An 18086-nucleotide genomic window follows, 5' to 3' on the forward strand; every position below is an offset into this window, starting at 1 on the left:
ACCTAGAAGAGCTTGCGTATAGAGTGCTGTGCGGTATCAGGTCCGATGTTAACGTGATAATGAACCCGCCATCTATACTAGTATATCTATCTTGATGAGAAGCAGCTACTACTAGCGATTAACTAGCTTTGTAAGAACTCAAATGGGTTATGACTGGGCGGTAGAAGGCTCCATCCACAACCACGGATAAGGGGCGGATATGTCCACAGTTGAGTCTGCACCTATCACGGATAAGGACACAGCATCAATGCCGTCATACCCTTCAAGATGGTAACATGCGGATGATACCCGAAAACCCACGGCACACATCCGGGTGACTAAACACAACTCACCACTCAGAAGCCACCGGTTATATATGACCCCCTCGTCCGTAAACATTTCCTATTCTATCGTTCCCGTATCTATCAGGCGATAGAGATAGATCAACTGCACACTCCTTTTGATCGTGAGACTATCAATCATGTCTTCAACTGCAACCATAACAGCGACAGCCGCCCCTCAAAGTCAATCCAGCTTGAATGTCTCGACAGACAAGGATGGCAAGGTGAAGCGTCTGCAAAAGATTCCACAGTTTGCAACAAAGGAGGCAACCAGACGATGGCAACTAGAGCAAATGGCCGGAGCCTTTCGCGTTTTCGCGAGACTTGGCTATGCCGATGGAAGCAGTGGTCACATTAGCTTGAGAGGTAGGCTACGAGTTATGATCAGGCTTGTGATACACCGAGACACCGCATACTAACGACTGTATATAGACCCTGTTCAGCCAAACACCTTCTGGATCAACCCCTACGGCGTTCACTTTGGTCTTATTAAAGTGTCTGACCTTGTCCACATCGACGAAGAAGGCAACAGGATCGGCGGCGCAGACAAGCTCGTCAACAAAGCCGGCTTCATCATCCACGCTGCTATCCACAAGCGTCGCCCCGACATCAACGCCGCATGCCACCTTCACAGCCCCTACGGCCGCGCATGGTCAACCTTTGGTAAACCGATTGAGATGATCAACCAGGACAGTTGCATGTTCTACAAGGATCTTGCCGTGTACGCCAATTTCGGCGGTGTCGTGTTTGCCAAGGAGGAGGGTGCCCGTCTTGCTGATGCGCTCGGTGCCACCAAGAAAAATATCATTCTGCAGAACCACGGCCTGCTGACTTCAGGAGGCACCATTGGCGAAGCTGCTGCGTTCTTCATCGCCTTGGAGAGGGCGTGCCAGGCTCAGCTGCTCGTTGAGTCGGCCGTGGCCCCTGATGGATCGCAGCTGGCCAAGACCTTGGTGAGCGATGAAGAGGCGCAGTACACTAAAGATGGGACTGGAACTCCCGAGGTCATGTATCTGCAGTTTGAGCCTGAGTATCAGTATGAACTGAAACGGAGTGGAGGCGACTTTCTTCTATAGCTTGTGTCAAAATAGTTATAAACAAGAGCCAGTTTTTTTACATCTGGTCTGCCGTGCGAAGCTTCCCGTCTTTCTCATACTATTCGGTCAGAAGGAACAGCACCAAGAGTTGATCAGGGCTGAGCTAGGTTTTGCCATAGGCGAATGTCTCCTGGACAGAAGTAGAAGGAGCCGGCTGGGCTAAGACTTTGATAAGATCCATTTTCACTTAGAAGAGGTATGGAATGTGAGACGTTACTATAATCTCTTACATGAAAGCTTCTGGGAACAACCGATATCTGATAAGAAAAGAGGGTAAGACGAGCCAAGATGGCGTACGGTGTAGAGCTGAAAACGGTCGCCATCAGCTGATCAGGGTTATTCTTCAGCTATCCACGATCCATGCAACTCCGAGATTCTAACCAATGTGACAGGTCATAAAAAAGAAAAACGGCTCAATTACGGCAAGCAATATGATATCATAACACAGAACCGTAGGCCAGTGAGGTTTTGGGACGGGCTTCAGCTGAGGTACGCCAAGTGAGCTGGCATGTCTATCCCAGGAGGCCTCAACTTGACTCGGCCGGTCGGAAAGCGGCCAGTAGGGTGAGGTTTTCAATAAAACTCGAACAAGGGTTTGGGAAATCTCCCGGAAGAAGGGTGCTCAGGTATGTTCAGGCTGCATGCAGGTGGCCCAATAAGTAGACCTTCAGCTGCCTCGGTATCGCAATCTGGAATTGAGATATCTGGCCTGAGGCCCAAAAGAAAAAGAAAAGAGCAGAATTGCCCCTTTAAGGGTAAAGAAAATCAACTGATCAAAAGTTTTCCGTAAGCCCATCTTCATCGCCCATTCCCGACCATTTTTTTCTCCTGGCTCGCTGTGGATAACCCTCTCAACCCCGGAACCCAGTCCCAAGACCATTGGCAAACAGCATATCACAGAGAATGCAGGGCACCAAAGCGGCCAGGCTTGAGGACCGGCTAGCTGCTATCCAAGATGTGTTTGATGACGAAAAGTTCACAGTCAAGGCGCTCCAATCAGAAATAGGCCACAATGACGACTTTGCGCCTAGAACTGAAGACAGTGTTCGACAAGACGATCTCCATCATTCCCAGGCACCCGTCAATAATAAATCGACCCGGTCGAAGCAAATAGATGCATCTCTTGGAACCAGGACTGGGGAAAACGACACAGAGGCTAGCAGCCGTTCCTCTACGATGGACTATTCATCGAACCATTCTACCTCCAACAAAGACGAAGTTGAGAACGGGGACGAATACGAACTCGGCGGGAAAGCTGAAATAAGGCACCTTTATGATACAAAAGAGAAAAACATGGCCGGAGAAGCGATCTACTCGACCAAAGTTCCAACTGCCATTCGTGTCCAGCAGAAGCTTGGCAGAGCCGTTGGCGGAAGGGATGAGGCCAGGGACTTTGCCATCATCCACTACCACAATGCCACTCTCCAGACAGACTCTATCGTTGTTCAGAGTCCAGAGCTGAAGAGATGTCTAGCGGATATACTTTCTGGTTGCGTCAATATCGATGCTGCAGCCCCGACCATTGAGCTTCGACCTCCTTTCATGGGCCTGATACAACGTTGGGATCGCTTGCTTCTGGCAGAAAAGACTGCAGCCAACGAAAAGTCAAAGGAGCTCCTCCAGCTTCTACGAGAAACCCTAGAGATGGAGCTGCATAGCTCTCTTCAGTCCATTCAGGAGTTCCGCAAGACGGGCTACACCACCTTTCCCAACATTCTGATGGCATTCATGCCTGGCGAGATCGTACTGAGATCTAAGGATGGTGTGCTTTCGGCCGGCATCCTGAGGCATGCGTCCATCGAGAAGGAGTTTATGGGAGGCCTTGTATGCATATTCAGGGTCCAGATGCTGGATTGGAATGGGAAGGGGTTTGGGTACAGAGAAAAGATTTGGAAGATTGAGAACTTTCAGGGATTCCGTAAAGCGACGGAGCTGAACGTTTTCCCTCTCGGGACTCATCCAGATCAAGAGAAAATCAAGCAGCGTTTGATTGACAGAGGAAGGGCCTTTGAGGGTTTATGCGGTCAGCACGTCAAAAACTACAATGGGTTGGTGCATTTAGAGTCTGGATGGGAACGAAAGACGATCTTTGTATGTGGGTTTCTGTTCTTACTCTCACGCCCATTACTTACTGGCTCTAGATATCGGAGCGCATAATCGTCGACGCCAATGCCTTTTACAGGTTCCAGCACCATTCGGTTCCGAACCTAACAGAGCTTGAAAGTGAGGAGGGGAAACAGGAGACAGATTCCGCTAATGACCCTGGTGGCATTCACACGAGGAGTCAACAGAAAACCGCCCTGACGGAAAAGCAGTGCATGTTGGCTGTACCACGCGTCAAGGGATTCGCCCTCAGTATGAAGAAGTGGTTCGAATTCGCCGTCAGCGATATCACTCCCATCACCTGGAATGAGAAGTTACTGGGCAATCTCGTCATCCCAGATGAAGAGAAACAGCTGCTTCTAGCGCTAGTTGCACATACTGCCAAGGAGGGGGATGGAGGGTTTGATGACTTTATAGAAGGAAAAGGTATTGCAAACCGACCATTATTTTCTTCACGTTTACCTATATGCTCGGGCATATGCAACTTGGTACTAACCTCTTGGAATCTAGGAAAGGGGTTGATCTTACTTCTTGCTGGGCCACCAGGAGTAGGCAAGACTTTGACCGCCGAATCAAGTACTTCTATTCAAGAGCAGCTTTGCCAGTTCGAGACTGACTGCTAGTGTAGTAGCCGAAGAGCTCAAGAGGCCCCTGTACAGGGTCGGGGCTGGCGACCTAGGCCTTTCTGCCGAAAATGTTGAATCTTCTCTGAAAGAAGCTTTCCGTCGATGTTCGCACTGGAACGCAGTGCTACTCATTGACGAGGCCGATGTGTTTCTGGAAAAGCGATCTAGCGATAGACTAGCTCAAAACGAGCTGGTATCAGGTCAACATACCAAACCCAGTTTTCAGAAAGAACTTTGCTAACGACTGACTCTAGTGTTGTTGACATCACTGGAATATTACCAAGGCGTTCTCATCCTCACCACCAACAGGACCGAGGAAATCGATTCAGCTTTCGAGTCTCGTATCGATATTATACTGACTTACGATCACCTGAGCCAAGATGCCCGAAGACAAATCTGGTCCAACTTCATCAGTCGGCTACCTCCAGGCTCTGTGGATCTTGATGACGCGGACTTGGACAACCTCTCGCAGTGGGATATTAACGGGAGGCAAATAAAAAGCGCCATCAAGACTGCACGGATCATGGCAAGTAATGAAGTTGCACCGCTTGGTGTGCGTCATCTGGACATTGTGCTCAATATTCGGAGAAGAGGTTCCAAGGTCCTAGGTACGCAGGGCTGACCTAGATTCGTGGTATGGGGAAACGTGAGGTCAAAAGGACACATACAAAACCCTCAGGAGTAAATACACAGCCCCTTTGCTCCCCACAGAGACAAAAAGACAGTCAGAGAGTAGAAAATGTGGGTTTCAACATGATCCTAGTCCTGAAACCCAATTTGAATAATAATACGGCGCCATATGTGGACAGACAGTCTTCATAACGCAAGGAAGGTGAAAAGAAAAAGAGACATTGGTAAAGAAAATTAATCTAATTTATGTTATGAAATAAATATTCAGTCAGCTTATAACGTACAACACAGCTTCCTTTAAGGCATCATATATATTAACCCAGTTATTTTCCTGCTCGTGTCCTAAAAACCCAACCTCACTCTGTCATCATCTTCTGCTAGAGGCCGTCTCAAATCCGGTCCACAAGGAACTCAAAGGAAGTGTACTCGTCGGGAACATTGCCCGGATCCAAAAGATAGACGGCAGTATCATGTGTCTGCGCGGTGAGAACATACCACGCCGTCCTTGAAGTCGAGTCGACCGAGCAAAGAAATTTCTGCCCATACTCCAAAGGAGGCTCACACAGGACGAACTGTTCATCTCCTGTGACATCCGATAGTGGCCTGGCCTTGAGTGTGACATCCGTCTGGGAATTGGCCGAGACGTAGAAGTCGCCCATCATGAGGCGGTTCGTGGACTCTTGGACGTGGAACTCGCCGAACCGGTAGAGGTCATCGCCTGGCGTTATTGAGTAAAGGTTCAGGCGAATCTCTGAGTCGGGAATATCGTCCCGGTAGAGGGGGTTGGCGCCCCTGACACTCTTAGCGTCGGTGTTGGCAACGTAAATGTAGAACGTGGGGATGGGCTCCACGCTGCTGGTGGAGCTGGAAACGCAGCTGGTGGTTGAAGTGGCTTGCGAGGTGCTTAACAGCTGGGTGGTAGTCTCGGTGGTTGAGGCGGATGGTTCCTGAGAGGCGGTTGAGGTGATCTCGGTGCTCGACGTGATCCCAGTGGCTGATGTGATCTCGGTAGTTGATGTAGTGTCCTCGGTGGAACTTAGTGACGAGGTAGTGCTTGTCAAGGATGAAGCACTGTCGGTTGTGCTGGATGGGATGTTCTCGGTGCTAGAGGTGCCAGAGAGGGAGGATACGGATGGCAGACAAGGCCCAGCTATGCTGCTGCTGAACAGCGACGCGGCGGCGATGAAGCCGTAGATAACGCGCGACTGCATGATGCTGCTGGATTGTGTGATTTCACGGAAATTCCGAAAAGTAAACAAGATAATAAACCCGTCATTAATAAGGGAGACTTATATGAGAGCTGGAAGGGGTTGTATTTACCAGGCCCACTTCGAAATCACTAGTTTATTGGATAGTTGAAGATAGCCTCTTTTTCACAGCGAGAGACACGGCGCGAGGCGTCCTCTAAAAGAGTCGAGACTTGTAAAAATAAGGCCAAGGCCCATATTTCTGCGTATCTTGATCGAATAGATCCCCTGACGCAATCTGTTACATATCAGTAGCGCTTCCAGTCCCCTGGGGTTTCAGAGCTAGTCAGCCCCAAGGTAGATTGGTTCAACTTGATTAGTCAAATGTTATTAGGATATGTTGATCTTAAAGAATGAGGTCTGGACAGTCTTCTGGTAGAATGTCTGCAGAAGGAAGATAAAGAGTATTATCAAGACTGCGCGTTCCTTGTGCTCAAGTGGCGATCTGGCAGAGGTCGGCTTCTGTCAAGACAGCCCTGAGTTGAGCGGTATCTTGCCAAGGATAATATGAAACCTATAAGCTCAGTAAGAAGTGGAGCTATTTAAAACAGCTCTCACTCTTTTCAACCTCTTATCTCGAGCTTTCGAAATATTAATTGCCGAAATTCTGATATCCCAATAGCGGCCAACTACCTATATTCGCCTGCAGACACTTTGACTTCGATGGCCGTGATATCAAGTCTGCTATTTGACTATCCGGCCATAGCTGTTCGGGCCCGACATGGTGATGGCATGAGTGCAGTTCAGAACCTGTATTTACAACCCTTCAGGTTTCGTGGTCTAACGGTCATGACTGCGGATTCTGATTCCGCCAGCGAGGGTTCGACTCCCTCCGAGACCTTTAATTCCGCGCTTCAAGGTGCCCATTCCGAGAGAATGGTATGCTTGATTGCTCAGCTTTTTGCCTCCAGATCATGTCGAGATAGACCCTGAGCACGCGGCTGTCTATAGGCAACGGTAGCTCGACGGATGTATGTGAAGCCAATACTTTGGCAGAAAAGTGGGCGTGTGAGGCATGTGGAGTTGATGGGGAAAAGGTTCGAAGGTCAAATTGAGGAGGGGATTGGTGTTGATTCCAACGGATATCTATTCAGGTTGAACTCGTAGATCGTGTACATGGGGAAGACATCAGGCAGTGCTGCGTGAGAAATAATAAGCTCGCTGTGGTTTCCGGCTTAGTAGCTTGTATCACTTACACTGCATCTTGCTACTGATGGTGTAAGGCTTGCGAGACTCGTCTGTGGCTAAGCGTTGCTTTCAACCGGAGTTGTCGTAATCAATGTAAGATTCCTGTACGTCTTCTCGCTATGATTCCCCCATTAGGTAGTACTGCTATTCCCCTAAGCCTATCATTCTGAACGTAATGACATGCAGGCCACGATCTGCGGGCCTTGGCGAGATTTTTGTCCTACCTGCCGTGTGCCACTGGCCTTGTTGGAGGCGAAGGGCCCACGCCAGCCCGAAACCTGCTTGGAAAATGTCTTAAAGGCAGTAGTCCTCCATCGGCTGCCCTTAGAGGTCTTCAATGAACACATACGCTTGCCCTTTAAGCTTTTCAGAATGGATCACGCATCCAGCCACTCCTCCTCTGCACCTGCTACTACCTACTACCAACCTGTCCCATACCGAGAGACACAGGGTCATGAGGAAGAAGAGAGCCAGCAGGCTAATCTAGATCCGATAACAAGCGAGCCTGACACTTCTGAGAACGAAAATGGGGATCCACAGGGTAGTGAAATGCCGCGAATGGAGCGCCACGGCCTCGACTTGGCCACGATCCTCGGAGACGTGGCCGCCGTTGCATCACCAGTTGCCCTCATCGTCTTCGCAGTCATGGTTTTATGTATTGACGGTTCAGAAGCCAGCGAGACTTCTTATGCGAAATGGAACAACGCGACCACCGTAGTAGGTGGCCCTTTCAATGTGTACAGAACAAAGCTGGCTAACAACCCCGATTAGCTCGGTACACTATTCCCCATCATCTTTGCCTCCACGGTCGGTCGCTTCGTATACGAGGTTGCGCGATGGAAACTCGAGCAGGGAGTCACCCTCGGCACGCTGGAGCAGCTCCTGGGAAGCTAGATAGTTGGCTCAGCCGTTCTGACCCATGCCAAGCTCTGTGTAATGAACCCTCTGGGGGCCGGGCTGCTCTTCATATGGATCTTTTCACCTCTGGGTGGGCAGTCTCTGCTACGTATTCTCGGCTCACGTCTGGAACCCGTCGTAAAGAACTCAACCATTATTCATTTCGACTCGGACGCTGCCTCCATCTTTTCCCAGCTAAGGACAATAGGAGGACCAGAGTTCGGGATTATTGACGATGACATCAGATATCTGGGCAACTGGTACAGTGCGTTACTCTTAACTCCAACGACAGCCAAGACAGACAGTATGGATCTCTGGGGAAACGTCAAGATCCCTTTCAGGTCAGCAACTTGGTTCAAGCATACACGATATCTAAGCCCTGGATCACTCTCTGCTTCGTGTCATGCATCGTGCTTCTGTGCAGTGGTGTGCTCAGCGTGGTCTTCGCTCATCTTGCTGACAGTCCTGAGATTCTCGGCTATGCTTCGACAGCCGTGCGGGACTCCAAGTTCCTCGAGTTGTGGCCTGAAGTTGGAGGCATGGCGGCAATAGATATCACGAAGATGATGAGAGGCGAGCGACTCCGGTATGGGATCACGCATCTGACGAGAAAGGGGCAACGGCTGTTGGGAGTCGGTCGAGAAGCAGAGACGGAAGAGATCAAGGACAGGTTCGTTTGATGAGGTATAATTGACACAAATGGAGAACAGCCTGGGGAGATAGGCATAAAAGAGAGATAATATGGTCCCGGGTGCTTTCTTTTCCCAACACTGATCCCACCTCCTAATTGGCAGATTGTACTACCAGGCATGAGAAATCTCGTTGCTGTGCGAACATTGCCTTATTCATCAACTTCATCAACCCTGACAATGCGCTGGGTAGCCGTCTCCGTCTTGTGGAATCGCCAAGGGCGAACCTTTCTCTCAAACAACTCGTCCAACTCGGCAGGTGAGCGGCTGTATAAATGTCAGACCGAGATTAACAGATTGAAGGACCAAACGAACCTAGCAGTTTCGGGAATCAAGAACCACATGGCGACGGTAAAAGGCAGGCCCAGTCCTGCGTAGAACCAGCCCGTCTTGAGACCCCAGTTCCACTGGTTGGTGTTGACCATGTAAGGAGTGAGGACGTTCATGACCACGCCGGCAACGCATGTCGACGCGGCACCGAAACCAGCTGTGTATGGCCTCAAGCGCTGAGATGAGATTTCACCGATAAAGCCCCAGCCGGTAGCTCCATTGGAGACCATTCCAAGGTCTACAAGTCTGTGAGCAAGAGTTAATCTTGGAGGCATTATTACTTACTCCAAAGGACGGCAAATACCACCATGAGATAATTGGTTGCAGAAACTTGAGGAACTACCCCAAGAATGCCAATAGCGGTAGTCGAGATCCAAGAGAGAGTCGTGCCACTGCAAGAAAGCTTGCGACGGCCGACCCAATCCGCTGCAAAGATCAAGGCGATACCGGCGGCGACATTGATGCCAGAAGTAATACAAGTGTACTTGAATGGGTCAGAGATGCCAGCCTGTTGGAAAAAGTAGCTTCCAAACGTTCCAAAGAGTGTGAGGCCGATGAATTGCTGGGTAAGCAAGGTCCACAGGGCGATGAGAGTGCGCAGCCCATCTATGCCCTGGAAGATTGCGTACCACTTTTCACGACGCTGTTCTGCCGCGAAAGTACGCTCGTGATCAATAGCCATGGATAAGAGTTGAAACTGCTGATCAACATCATAGTCCTTGACGCCGTGATGGAGAATTCGAAGAGATCTCTTTGCCTGCTCGTGCTTGCCCCGACTGACGCACCAAGCAGGTGATTCAGGGACAAGGAGGTAGATTATAATCATGAGGCCGATCTGTGCCCATTGGGTATAGATAGGCGTGAGCCAGTCATGGCGGTCGGTCTGAGAAAGGACCTGCAACGCAACAGGTGCCATGAACTGTCCCACGGTGAACCAAAGACTATAACTCATGAGTAATCCACCACGGATTCGAATAGGTGCGACCTCAGAGATATAAGTCGGGATAGTAGACTGCAAACATCCCACGCCAATACCAGCAAGAAGCTTAGCAATAAGCCAAACCTCCCACCTCCGTGCCAGACTCTCACACAGAACGCTGCAGGCGAGGATGAACCAGTACCAGTACATGGCAACCTTGCGGCCGAAGCGGTCCGACACAAAGGTCAGATGGGTCATGCCGATGATCTGGCCGACCGACATGATGGAGCTCCAGCCGGCAAGAATGTCGGAAGCGAGGAAGGGCTCGCCGGCATCGTTGAGCTTTGTGGCAAATTGGTGGACAAAGCCTGGGTTGGCGATTATGTTTCCATTGATGCTACGCAGGTTAACATGATTGAACGATATGTAGGAAAAGCTTGTAAGTACCCAATCTGATACCCATCGGTGGCAGCACTAAAAGTGACTGCAAAGCAAATGGCGGCATTGACCTTGAAGGCCTTGACAGTCTCCCACAAAGACAGCGTCTCATAGCCAGAGACACCCTGACCTTTGGAGGCAGCATCTAAGGCGAGGTCCTTGCGAGTGATGCCATGTTCATTGTCAGCCGGGTTGTCATGCTGACTGACGCCGGGCTTAGGCTCGATACTCTCACGAGTCATTGTGGGTGTTATCACGGATGATTCAACAGGTGTGGCTCAATAATGCCTCCACACTTGAACAAATGGGAATAGCATCTTCTATATATACAAGCTCAACATGAGTAATGCCATTCAGCTTGACGCATTCTCCAGGCCTAAATTACGGCCCAAGACCTTGGCGATTCTTGGAAAAAAGAGCCCAACTCTTTGCTGTTTCTGAACGATACCCCAGGTCTAACCCCAGGTTTCCAGTGAGCTGGGCATGCTGTCATAAGTCATGTTCCCCAGACTCAAGAGACAGCGCGGGGAGGAGCGTGGGGCTTAGGTGACAACTTTACATGGGTATGGCATCGGCAATGAATCTCGGGGTGGTAAAAGAAATGAAGATCGCTATGTTGGCGTTTGGTCGGCATGTCAATCCACCGAAACAGCGCGATTCGTGATGGTTAGTTTGGTGGGGACGAAGCGGAATGGCAGATACAAGAACCCACGTTCGCGCCCATCTTGACCGAACAAGCCATCCTCTACTATCCAGTTTGAGCATCCTCTTCGCTGTGTGCGTGATACTGCGGGTTTATCAGCTTCCAAGCCTTCCCGTGGTTTAACCATGATCCACCAAAAACAACCTCATCTGACCATACATTGCCGTATCAGGCAATGTGAAGCGTTCGCGGAGAAGGACAGAACCCGACAGCTGGGGACAAGGATGGAGACATTTGTAACCTTAGATCCACTACTAGTTCCGAATAATGGGCGATTGGCTGCTGTCTCAGAAGGTCGCCGTTTCGGGCCATCATAGGCCGACCTGACATGAGGGGTCGTCTTGATGCTCAGATGATGACACTACATTAATCGTTCTTGACACGATAATTCGGCCTCGATTCAACCGATACAACAAGGTACGACTTCTACAAAGAATAGAGACTGAACTTTAGGCTAAAACCAACATCTGGCAAATATATTCCGAAGTCGTCCAAACTATCCCCCTCCTGGACTCCAAGTGCCAGTCAATGTAACCCCGCTTCACCATGTCCTCCCTCAAGGTCGTCGACGTTCGCTTTGAGCATTACCGCCCGGAAAACACTCTGGGCGTGCATGAGACGAAACCTCGCATCTCATGGCGATTCGAAAATGCGCACGAGAACTTTACCCAGGAAGAGTATGAGCTTCAGCTGAGCAAGGTCACTCGAGGAGAGGCTGCGGAGGTCTGCTCCGTCAAGAGGACATCTCCCGATTCACAGCTGGTTGCTTGGCCACACAAGGAGTCTATTCAATCTCGCCAGATTTATACAGTCAGAGTCAGAGCCCGTGGAAAGGGACAATCAGAACCCACAGCATGGAGCGAACCAGCGACTCTGGAGGCTGGCCTCTTTGACAGAAAAGAATGGACCAGCAAGCTCATCTCAGCACCCTGGTCAGACGACAACAACGACAAGCCCCAGCCTCCAGATCTGTTCCGCAAAGAGTTCAAGGTGGAAGCAGATATTCAATCTGCAAGACTCTACATCACAGCCCAAGGAATCTACGAAGCCGAGCTCAATGGAAAGCGAGTCGGTGATTATTTCTTGGCTCCTGGCTGGAACTGCTACGATTCGCAGCTGAACTACCAAACCTACGATGTTACGGGGCTCCTATCTTCTGGGGAGAACTGTCTCGGCGTGCATGTCGCTGAAGGTTGGTACAAGGGTCGACTCGGATTTGAGGGAGGCCAGCGCAACATTTGGGGCTCCCGCACCGGTCTTCAGGCACAGCTTGAAGTCCAACTCAAGGACGGTACTACTTACACTGTCGTGACGGATGAGACTTGGACAGCTTCGCAAGGGCCTATCAAGTTGGCAGAGATTTACGATGGAGAAAAGTACGACGCGACTGCAGAGATCCCCGGTTGGTCGAGCCCTGGCGTTGCTTCCGGAGACTGGAAGGCCGTCGATATCCTCCCGCCGATTTCCGACTCTGTTACTCTCAATGCTGGTTTCTCGGAGCCTGTACGAAGAATTGAGACTGTCAAGCCCACTAAATTCATCACAACGCCTTCTGGAAAGACTGTCCTCGACTTTGGACAGAACTTGGTCGGATACATCCGCATCAAGTCCATCAAGGGACCCCGCGGTCATTCCGTCACCATCACTCACGCCGAAGTCATGGAAAAGGAGGAGCTAGGAATTAGGCCTCTTCGTTTTGCTGCAGCTCAGGATGTCTACACCCTCAAGGGAGACGAAAAGGGCGAGTCATATGAGCCTCGTTTCACCTTCCACGGCTTCCGATACGCGCAGATTGATAACTGGCCTTCGAAGGAGGATAACTTGCTGGATGTGCTAGAAGCTGTGGTTTGCAACACAGACATGGAGGAGCAGGGCACATTTGCCTGCTCTGACGACAAGCTCAACCAACTCTTTAGCAACGTCCGCTGGGGTATGAGGGGCAACTTCGTTTCCATCCCTACAGACTGTCCCCAGCGCGACGAACGTCTCGGCTGGACCGGCGATCTCGCTCTCTTCGCCCCCACAGCAACTTTTGTTTATGGATGTGTCTCCATCCTGCGAGACTGGCTACAAGATGTTTGGGCCGACCAGAAGAAGCAGAAGGGTATTCCTCCCATGGTGACACCTAATATCCTCAGCTACAACAAGTTCTGGGGAAACCCATGGCCGTGTGCCATTTGGCATGATGTAACTGTCCTTGCCCCTTGGGCTTTGTGGGAGGAGACGGCGGATCCTACTGTTCTGGCGGATCAGTATGAGTCCATGGAGACGTGGCTGAAGTGTATTCCCAGAAACAAGACGGGTGCTACTCATCTTTGGGACTCCAACTCGGCCCAGCTTGCTGTAAGAATTATTTCCCCGGATTATATATCAGAACTAACTGGCGATAGGACTGGCTTGATCCCACCGCACCCCCAGACGCACCACACAAGGCCCAGGCGAACCCCCATCTAGTCGCCGACGCCTTCCTCGTCCGCAGTCTCGACTTGGTAGCCCGTGTTGCAGAGATCCTGGGCCGAACTGAGGATGCTGCGCGCTACAAGTCTGAAGCTGCCAGCGCCCGTGCCGAGTTCAGGAGCGAGTACGTGGCACCTAGTGGCCGCATTCTGTCAGAGTGCCAGACTTCTTACTGTCTTGCTATCTGCTTCGATCTGCTTGAGTCACATCAGCTCGCCCGTGCTGGTGAGCGTCTGGTCGACATTGTCCGACGCAACGGCTTCTGCGTTGGTACAGGATTCGCCGGTACACCCTTCATCTGCGAAGCCCTCACGCGAACTGGCCACAGTGATGTCGCTTACTCAATACTCCTAAACGAGACATGTCCTTCATGGCTATACACCATCTCCATGGGTGCAACAACCATGTGGGAGCGCTGGGATAGCATGTTGCCCGACGGCACCATCAACCCAGGCGAGATGACGAGCTTCAACCACTACGCTTATGGTGCCGTGGCCAAGTTCATGGTCGAGCGTTTGGCCGGTCTCCAACAGTTGGAATCAGGCTGGAAGAAGACTAGAGTGCAACCTGAGATTGGAGGCGAGTTCAAGTGGGCGTCAGCACAGCACCTAACACCATACGGCATCGTCTCCAGCTCCTGGAACCTGAAGGAGATAGAGGGCGAGAAGGGTGCATTCACACTCCAGGTCGACGTGGTCGTTCCGCCAACAACCACAATGGAAGTTATCCTCCCAGCACCCGAAGGACCAAAGACCGAGGTTGTCGGATCTGGAAAGTGGTCGTTTAGCACTCGCTACGAGAAGAACTATGTGTGGCCAGTCAAGGCTATTCCCTCGACACTACCTGGATTGCCGGAGGAGTAGATGAGCTGGCATTGCGAATGAATGATGTGGCTCGGGGGGTTACAGTCAAGATATACCCTGTTTGGTGACGACGCAGCGTTGAGACTGTTTAGATAGGTCATCCCTGTACCTGCCATGCCACGCTAGATGGTATATCTAGCAATTGGCTGCTATACAAAAGCCTTTCAATTCAAGAGTCGTATTGCCTCAAAACATTTTGTTCTTAGTGAACAGCGAATGCTTCTCTAACTGAGGCAGTCAATTACCTCCTCCATTTCAGAAAAGATCATCAGCACTTCTCCAAAACAAGTCCCACACGGCGCCCAGTTCCCAGGTAAGCTGACGAACTCGCTTGGCGTCGATCGCTTGTAGCATCTCGGGCCGCTCAATCAGACCACCGCCTCAGAGGGCAGGGGCTTCATAATTGTAGCCGCAACTTGTAACCGTCTTGGTCTATAGAGATGCATGTAAGATCAGGTTTCGGAAGAAAGGCTTAGAGCGCGTCACTGAACTTAGATAGGTAACTTCATAGGGATATAAATTCCAAGTCCCCGCTTCTTTCAGATGCGTTTAAGAAACTGGTAGATCTCCTGTATCTCCTCATCGACAAGAGTGGCGAAGCAACCTCTCTCGGATAATCATTCTCCAAGTTTCACCATCAACCTTTCACAATGTCACCAATACAACATGGCAGGCGTCTTCTGCCTTCTCTCGTTGACGAAATCGCCATATCCGATCCAGACCGTGTCTTCTACTCTATGACAAAGACCAACAACCCCGCCGACGGATTCCAAGACATCGACGCCAAAACCTTTGCCCGGGCCGTCAACAAATGTGCCTGGTATATCGAGAAACACCTCGGTCGAGGTCAAAACTTTCCAACCCTCGCATTCATTGGCCCGCAAGATGTCGTCTATGGTATCCTCACGCTCGCTTGTGTCAAGACGGGGTACAAGCTTCTTCTACTCTCGCCGCGAAACACCCTCGAAGCAAGTCTTTTCCTCCTGAAAGAGACTGATTGCAACACGTTTCTCGTCCCTCCCAAGTTCCCTTTGCCTATCGTGGGACAACTCATTCAGGCACGTGGCATGAATGTCCTGGAAATGCCCGCGTTGCAGCATTGGCTAGAAGACGGACCTGTTGAGTTGTACCCTTACACAAAGACATTTGAGGAGGCAAGGTCAGAACCGTTTATCGTCTTGCACACTTCTGGCTCTACCGGCATGCCCAAACCTCTGGTCCAGACACACGGAACGATCGCTACAGTGGATGCCTGCATGCAATTGCCATCCTTGGGCTATCCCCACACGTATTTCTCCAAGTGGGCTGGGGCTCGCCTCTACCTGGGCTTTCCCCTCTGCCACTGCGCCGGTATTTGGATGATTCTTCCCCTGTGCATCTATTCTGGTTTCATTGTAGTCCTCGGGCCGTTCCCCCTTTCGGCCGAGACTGCCAATGCGGTTCACGTCCATGGCAACGTGCAGCAATGCGCCCATGTCCCCTTCATTCTGAGCGATCTGGTCAAGAACCCAACGTATCTAGACAACCTCGGTCGTCTAGATATAGTCGGCTTTGGAGGAGGTTCGATTCCCAAGGCTGTGGGAGACGCCATTACCAGCAGAACACAGCTAATCAACTGTCTCGGAATGACTGAAGGCGGTCCTCTTCCCTCCTATCTCCTCGACAAAGAAGATTGGCAATACGTGAGCTATAGCCATGTCATCGGTTCAGAGTTTCGTCAAATCTCGGAAGACCTGTACGAGCACTTCGTCGTTCGGGACCCAAAGCTCGACCTGTACCAATCTTTTTTCCAGACATTTCCTGAACTGGACGAGTGGCCTATGAAGGACCTCTATTCAAAGCACCCGACTAAAGAGGACCTTTGGCTTTATCGGGGACGCACAGATGATGTTATTGTGTCCTCTAGTGGAGCCAAGTTGAACCCGATTGATATTGAGAGCACCATTAATTCCAATCCTGCTGTCAGTGCGGCACTGGTCATTGGTGCTGGGTACCCTCGATCAGGCCTGTTGGTGGAGGCTGTCAATCCCCCGAAAAACGAAGAGGAACGGAAGAATTTGGTTGACATAATCTGGCCGTCAGTTGAAGCTGCAAACAAGCCGGTTTATCCGAGCAGCAGGATTCACCACGACATGATCATCTTTACATCCGCCGACAAGCCTATGCTAAGAGCAGGCAAAGGAACTGTCCAGCGCAAGCTCACTGTGGATGAGTATTCATCTGAGATTGAGGCTCTTTACAAGGCTACGGAGTCGCTGGGCGCTGGGTTCACCAACTGGATTGGTGAAAGTCAATAAGTCAGACTGGATTGTTCAATTCCTACCTAGGTACTCGTCACAAACACTCGCTCCCAATGAGTCCCCTCAGAAAGTATTCCAGATGTAATAATGTCAATTTTGAAGCGCTTCATTCACAAGAAATGAGTGTGGTGGCCAATATGACCTCGTGATGGACTAATTCCAGTCTACCACTGGATAACCTCAGTAAACTCCTTCTGTTGAGGAATTGCATCCCTTTCAACCTTGTCCCCGTACTCAACCTTCATAGCCTTGGCGTCAAAGCATGGAACAATGTCCTTGTCCTGGTGACAAACCGGCAACAGCTCGCGACTGTCCATGTCACAGTAGAGGCCTTCATCAAGGGAGACAAAGTCAGGACCCCAGGAAGTTTCAGACGTGCATAACTCGGTGGTATTATAGCCAGCCTCCTTAGTTAAGATGACTCGCGTGCCAGATATGGATCGACGTTGAGGGCCGACGGGTTTCTTGCTGTTGTTCGGCACAGGCACAGGTTGTCGCATTTGAAGGTCTCGGTATCCCAAGAAGCCATGGATTCCACAGTAGCTCTTGGGGGTTTTCGAGTATGGTTTCTTGGGATCGTGGGCAAAAGTAGGGAAGTGGATGCTGAAAGACTTTGCAAAGAGTCCGTTGGTACCGTCGCCGTCGATCCATGTGCAGGTAGGTTGGCTATGAGCGATTGTTAGGTTGTGATCAAATTCTGATCAAGCCGCGGTAAAATGAGGACTTACTGCTTCCCGTTGTTGACCTTTAATTGGAGTAGTTAGACCCTGACTTGCTTCGATAGTTCGGCTTCACTCACATAGACGTTGCTTGGATACCAAGGCAATCCACACACCTTGCCAAAATCACCCAGCCAGGCGTATCTCTCACCTCCAACCCAGGCAACAGCAACATACGCAATACAAACGGCATCGTTGCTGGCATGAAGCGAGACGTACGTTGCTTGTTGGCTGGTCTTCTGAGAGACCTCCACCTCTATGAGGCTCCCAGTTCCAATCTTCCGATTAGACTCCTCCCCCAGTTTTTCTTGGTTGTTGTTCCAGGTCCGGATCAAACCGATCTTGCCTCCCATCGTACCGCTTCCTCCTTTCTTGTCGAGGGCTGCGCGGACGGAAACCACCGAGTTGCGGCCTTTGGGCACATAGTTGAAGGCGGTGTCGAGGATGGTGAAGACGCTTACGACGGCTCCGAGGATGCCGATGACGTTGACCATGATGACAAGAGAACATTGCTTGAATTGAAGTAGGGTTGTCAAGAAATGCACCAGTGATCTAAATAA

The 18086-nt window shown here is 50.7% G+C and overlaps 8 protein-coding genes across 8 annotated transcripts; 5 read left to right on the top strand and 3 right to left on the bottom strand.

Annotated features, from left to right (window-relative positions):
* Nucleotides 1-460: 460 nt before the first annotated feature.
* On the top strand, nt 461-1396 carry NECHADRAFT_47568 (uncharacterized protein; the record flags this gene model as incomplete). Its single annotated transcript, XM_003048274.1, has 2 exons — nt 461-686; nt 753-1396. The coding sequence occupies 2 exons, from the start codon at nt 461-463 to the stop codon at nt 1394-1396; spliced, it is 870 nt and encodes a 289-aa protein (XP_003048320.1).
* A 1314-nt stretch (nt 1397-2710) lies between these two features.
* On the top strand, nt 2711-4768 carry NECHADRAFT_47710 (uncharacterized protein; the record flags this gene model as incomplete). The annotated part of the gene is made up of 5 exons (XM_003048275.1): nt 2711-3508; nt 3559-3946; nt 4031-4096; nt 4149-4346; nt 4401-4768. The coding sequence occupies 5 exons, from the start codon at nt 2711-2713 to the stop codon at nt 4766-4768; spliced, it is 1818 nt and encodes a 605-aa protein (XP_003048321.1).
* Nucleotides 4769-5165: 397 nt separating this feature from the next.
* Nucleotides 5166-5987, bottom strand: NECHADRAFT_84036 (uncharacterized protein; the record flags this gene model as incomplete). Its single annotated transcript, XM_003048472.1, has 1 exon — nt 5166-5987. One exon carries the CDS (start codon nt 5985-5987, stop codon nt 5166-5168), a length of 822 nt encoding a protein of 273 aa, XP_003048518.1.
* Nucleotides 5988-7583: 1596 nt separating this feature from the next.
* Nucleotides 7584-8788, top strand: NECHADRAFT_84037 (uncharacterized protein; the record flags this gene model as incomplete). Its single annotated transcript, XM_003048276.1, has 3 exons — nt 7584-7928; nt 7983-8018; nt 8375-8788. 3 exons carry the CDS (start codon nt 7584-7586, stop codon nt 8786-8788), a joined length of 795 nt encoding a protein of 264 aa, XP_003048322.1.
* A 161-nt stretch (nt 8789-8949) lies between these two features.
* Nucleotides 8950-10726, bottom strand: NECHADRAFT_47390 (uncharacterized protein; the record flags this gene model as incomplete). The annotated part of the gene is made up of 4 exons (XM_003048473.1): nt 8950-9064; nt 9113-9365; nt 9413-10443; nt 10494-10726. The coding sequence occupies 4 exons, from the start codon at nt 10724-10726 to the stop codon at nt 8950-8952; spliced, it is 1632 nt and encodes a 543-aa protein (XP_003048519.1).
* A 1007-nt stretch (nt 10727-11733) lies between these two features.
* Nucleotides 11734-14695, top strand: NECHADRAFT_71326 (uncharacterized protein; the record flags this gene model as incomplete). The annotated part of the gene is made up of 2 exons (XM_003048277.1): nt 11734-13530; nt 13578-14695. 2 exons carry the CDS (start codon nt 11734-11736, stop codon nt 14505-14507), a joined length of 2727 nt encoding a protein of 908 aa, XP_003048323.1. The 3' UTR covers nt 14508-14695.
* Nucleotides 14696-15184: 489 nt separating this feature from the next.
* Nucleotides 15185-16756, top strand: NECHADRAFT_2446 (uncharacterized protein; the record flags this gene model as incomplete). Its single annotated transcript, XM_003048278.1, has 1 exon — nt 15185-16756. A coding segment is annotated over one exon (1572 nt), but the record flags the coding sequence as incomplete, so codon positions are not given.
* Nucleotides 16757-16971: 215 nt separating this feature from the next.
* Nucleotides 16972-18020, bottom strand: NECHADRAFT_84041 (uncharacterized protein; the record flags this gene model as incomplete). The annotated part of the gene is made up of 3 exons (XM_003048474.1): nt 16972-17473; nt 17536-17552; nt 17643-18020. 3 exons carry the CDS (start codon nt 18018-18020, stop codon nt 16972-16974), a joined length of 897 nt encoding a protein of 298 aa, XP_003048520.1.
* Between the last annotated feature and the right edge of the window lie 66 nt (nt 18021-18086).

The sequence above is a fragment of the Fusarium vanettenii genome (assembly GCF_000151355.1).
Source record: "Fusarium vanettenii 77-13-4 chromosome 8 genomic scaffold NECHAsca_11_chr8_3_0, whole genome shotgun sequence".
Lineage (NCBI taxonomy): Eukaryota > Fungi > Ascomycota > Sordariomycetes > Hypocreales > Nectriaceae > Fusarium > Fusarium vanettenii.